This window comes from Merops nubicus, unplaced genomic scaffold (assembly GCF_000691845.1).
Source record: "Merops nubicus isolate BGI_N331 unplaced genomic scaffold, ASM69184v1 Scaffold33574, whole genome shotgun sequence".
NCBI classification, from domain to species: domain Eukaryota; kingdom Metazoa; phylum Chordata; class Aves; order Coraciiformes; family Meropidae; genus Merops; species Merops nubicus.
Window position 1 is genome coordinate 1 of NW_008606817.1, and position 4,298 is coordinate 4,298.

At 51.8% G+C, this 4,298-nt stretch overlaps 1 protein-coding gene across 1 annotated transcript; it reads left to right on the forward strand.

The window, feature by feature from the left end:
* Positions 1 to 3: 3 nt before the first annotated feature.
* On the forward strand, positions 4 to 1,260 carry PWWP2B (PWWP domain containing 2B; the record flags this gene model as incomplete). The annotated part of the gene is made up of 1 exon (XM_008939770.1): positions 4 to 1,260. A coding segment is annotated over one exon (1,257 nt), but the record flags the coding sequence as incomplete, so codon positions are not given.
* Between the last annotated feature and the right edge of the window lie 3,038 nt (positions 1,261 to 4,298).

Genomic DNA, 4,298 nt, shown 5'->3' on the forward strand with positions numbered 1-4,298 from the left:
AGGCGGGTGCTCTGCGAGAAGTGCAAGAACACCCTGAACCCCGAGGACGCCGGCACGGCCAGGCAGAACGCGAAAACCAGGAGGAAGCTGGGCATCCAGGACAAGGAGCAGAAGAAGCACGGCGACTCCGACTACGCGGAGAAGAGGAAAAAGAGGGAGAAGAGAGAGGATGACAAGTTTTCCGGGGAGCTGGTGCATCGGACGCCGGTCATAAAGATATCCTACAGTACTCCCCAGGGGAAGGGCGAAGTCGTGAAAATCCCCTCGCGGGTCCACGGCTCGGTCAAACCGTTCTGTCCGGAGCGAGCGCTGCAGAACGGGGGGGAGGACCAAGAGGAGACCCGGGACTCTGAGCGGTGTCGAGAAACCAAGTGTGTCTTGGACAAGTCGGCAGGCAGCCAGCTCGCTTCCATTCCAAAGCTGAAGCTCACGCGGCCGGTGCATTCCAGCGCGGATGTCCCGCCCCCAAAGATTCGGCTGAAGCCCCACCGCATCAACGATGGGCAGAGCGTCTCCATCTACAAGGCGGAGCTGATCGACGAAATAAGCGTCCTGCAGGGCAGCAGGGAGCCCAACCCTGGCGCCTTCTACAACGACGAGTCGGCAGACAGGAGTCTGGCTGAGGTATCTTCAGGGAGTTCGGGTGAAGATGACGACTTTAAAAGATTTCCCCAAGGTAAAGATGGACACGATAACTTGGCTTTCCTTATGAATTATCGAAAAAGAAAAGCAGATTCTTCTAGTTTATCGGTGTGTAGTAATGACAGTCTAGACGAGTCCAAGTCCTCTAGTTCAGAAGTAACATCACCAGAAATGTGTGACTTTCTGCCTTGTGATGATGCGTCCGTCTCTTCATCTTCAAAAGATGAGCGTAAGATTGTGCCGCCGCTGACGGTCAGGCTGCACACCCAGAGCGTGTCCAGATGCGTCACGGAAGATGGAAGAACTGTGTCAGTGGGGGATATTGTTTGGGGTAAAATTCATGGTTTTCCATGGTGGCCAGCACGTGTTCTTGACATAAACCTTAGCCAGAAGGAAAACGGGGAACCTTCGTGGCGAGAAGCTAAAGTGTCATGGTTTGGTTCTCCAACGACTTCCTTCTTATCCGTTTCAAAACTCTCTCCTTTCTCTGAATTTTTCAAACTGAGATTTAATCGCAAGAAGAAAGGGATGTACCGGAAAGCGATCACAGAAGCTGCCAAGGCAGTAGAGCACCTGACTCCAGAAATAAGAGATCTCTTAACACAGTTTGAGACATAACTTTGCCTCCAGTATCAGGTGAGTGCTTGCTGGACTACTTCTTGCCATGAAAAACCTCCTTGCGTGTTTTAATGTGTTCCACTGTTTGTTGGCATTGTTTTTTCTGTAAAAATTGAGGTTAACAGTTGTTAAATGCCTGGCTGTTAATTGGTGGTGGTCATTTCAGAGGTGATAAGCAGCTTTAGTTCAAGACCTTTGGGGGGACCCTGGGATTTGGAGCCCCTGCTCACAAATGGGGGGTGCACAGCAGCTGTGGTGGTGAGGAGAGGAGCATCGTGGTGAGGAGAGCTGGGGAAATTGTAGCAGCTACTCGTGTCATTTGCAGCTAGGGTGTGGTGAGCAGTGAGGATGCTCCGTTTGTGTCAGAGCTAATCCTGAGTGGCTGGAGGGCTAATAGCTACTAGAGTTTAAGTTTTTCTAAAATACCTTTTAGTTCAAAGAGCTAAAGCTCATCTTGGATTTGTGATTCTATTTACTGTACCTAGGTACTGATGCCCAGCAGTTACCTACGACAGCCATGGGCCCTTGGAGGCCCTTTGCTCCCCTGTGGTTTCTCTGACCCCTCTGGTTGGATTTCTGAGGAAGGAACTTCCTTTATGGCTCTGGAGGATGATCGTTCCAAAAACTGTTCTTAGGGAACAGTGTTGCAGTGTCTCTGACTGCACTGGAAGTTTGGCTTGTGTTGGAAGTGTCAGTGTGTTGCTGGGGCATGTCCTGGGTCATCAGACTGAATTCTTTTGGGCTTCACCTGCAACCTCTTTGTTTTGGGAACAAGAGGTGGGAACATAAAGGTGGGATCTGATTCTTTGTAATACCTTTATGTTTGGCTTTTGCTGGTTGCAAGTGTGTGACTCCCTTTCTCATCAAACAGGCAAAACTTTGCCTGGGCTGAAAATTTGGTACCTAAAAATACAGGCTGTGGTGTGACTGGGAATAGAAATACAACTGTAATTTCGACTGACACTGGCTACTGCACTGCCCTCAGTGAAGTCCATGGGAAAAATCCAGCCACTGGAATAAGAACTAGTGTCACTTCACAGCCTTCCAGCCATTGCTATCTAGACAACACTTCATCCGTAATACCATTAAATAATGAGAGGGATTCACTTTTTGCCTGAAAACTGTAACTAATCCTCAGGTAGAGTCTTCTGGTCAAAGTTCTTGCTTTTATGTGGTGTGGTTCATTATGTTGTCCCCTAAATTCTTCTGCTCTTGTTCATGCTGGAAGGACTGTGTGCACAAGCTGGTACAACTCTGCTGTAGACTGTCTCTGCTCCTCAGTCTGAGCTGTTGCAGCACAGTGGGGCTGTGATGGTCAGTGCTTGTGTCATCCTGGGGGTAGAAATGGACTTTTTTGTACCCTCTGTCATGGGACTTCACCACTTGCCTGAGTGTGATGGAGGACTTGCATTGCTTGAGTTGTTGCTCCATCTCAGCAAGCCTGGCTGGAGTAAATCATCAGGGTGGCATATTCATGCTGGGTGCTCCAGGTGTCTGGACAACTGGACCCTTGAGCAAGTAGAAGTGTACAACTGCAGCAGCATTTAAACATCATCCTTGATCTCACCCCTCCAAATGCTGCTTAACTCTGGCTAAAGACTTAATTATATCCAGAGTGCTTGGATTGGACCCAAGTTCCTATGGGCGAGATCTGGAGTATAAATAAACCTGACGCCCGGAGTCCGGCCTCCTCGTCGGGGGGAGCCCTGGTCCAAACCCACCCCTCCTGCCCTTGCCATGCTCGGCTGGAGGGGCAGCAGCACTGCTCCTGGAGGGTCCTCCCTGCCTCTGCCCTGGCACAGCGGGAGCAGGACGGGGCTCCGGCGTCGCTGTCGGCAGCTCTGCTGTGCCACATCTGGCGGCTGCTGGAAGGAGAAGGGGCAGGGTGAAGGAGTACCTGGTGCCTCAGGTCAGTCAGGTTGGCCCTGCCAGTCAGTCTGCATGGAGGAGGAAAGCCAAGAGGGGCTCAAAGGCCAGGCGTGGGAGTCAGAACGGGAGGACGTGGGAGGACGTTTGCCCGGTCACCTGTTAGCCTAAGGAGGACGCTGCCCATCCTTGCCAGTGGGAGCACTGCAGGTGTGGTGCCAGTGGTGAGGCCTGGCCCCGAGAAGCAGAGTGAAGGGCTGTAGGGCAGGGCCTCGAGAAGGAAAAGGAGCACTTCCCTGGAGAGACTGGCTTATTGCAGACACTCTGGGTATCCAAGCTGGCACGGGCCAGAAGGGGTGGGGCAGTTCTGAATGGTGGGAAAGAAGATCATGTTGAGAATGGTGAGAAGGAAATGATGGGACCGACTGGGTGAGACCAGACCCTTCCTTCCCTCTGTTCTCTTCAGCCAGAGCTCTGCATGTGTAGATGGGTGAATAGATACTCTTAATGCCTATCCCCACTTCAGTGGCCTCCTGCAGCTGCCTTCCCACAGATGATTTTCTGCCTTGCATGTCTCTAAGGTGAGCTGCTGACACGCTGTGCCAGTCTGGAGGTGATGTGAGAGCTGGATAAACTGCATTTGCTCAGGACTAGAAAAGCAGAGCAAAACAACTTCCCATCTTCCACACGTCAGGTTTACTTACATTCCCAATTAGACCAGTGTGTCTAGTGTTTAGTTACATCACTTAATAAGAACTCATTATTTCGGAGGCTGGCCCTGGACCTAACTCTTTCCATTCAGGAGGGTTGAATTTTGTTGCTTTCCTTGAATTTCCCTAGGGTGGAACTCAAAGGAGATTCAGGGGAGACCTTCTCTCGACAGCTCCCTGAGAGGAGGTTGGAGCCAGGTGGGGCTCAGAACAGGGAGGAGTTGCCTGCAGTGTGCTGAGCACGTGCCTTAGCAGAGGCAGTAGGTCCTTGTGCAGGACCTGCTCCAAGAGCTGCACCTATGGGCTTGGGCACTCCGGCCTCGACTGAAAAAGTCGAGGGGTAAGGAAGTCTCTTGTGCTCTTGCATTTCGCTTCCTGCTCACTTCCACAGCGTCGCACTGAAACCCACAGCTGCACAGGCTTCAAAGTCCGTGGCCCAGCCGGGCGCTCTGCAGCCGCCTC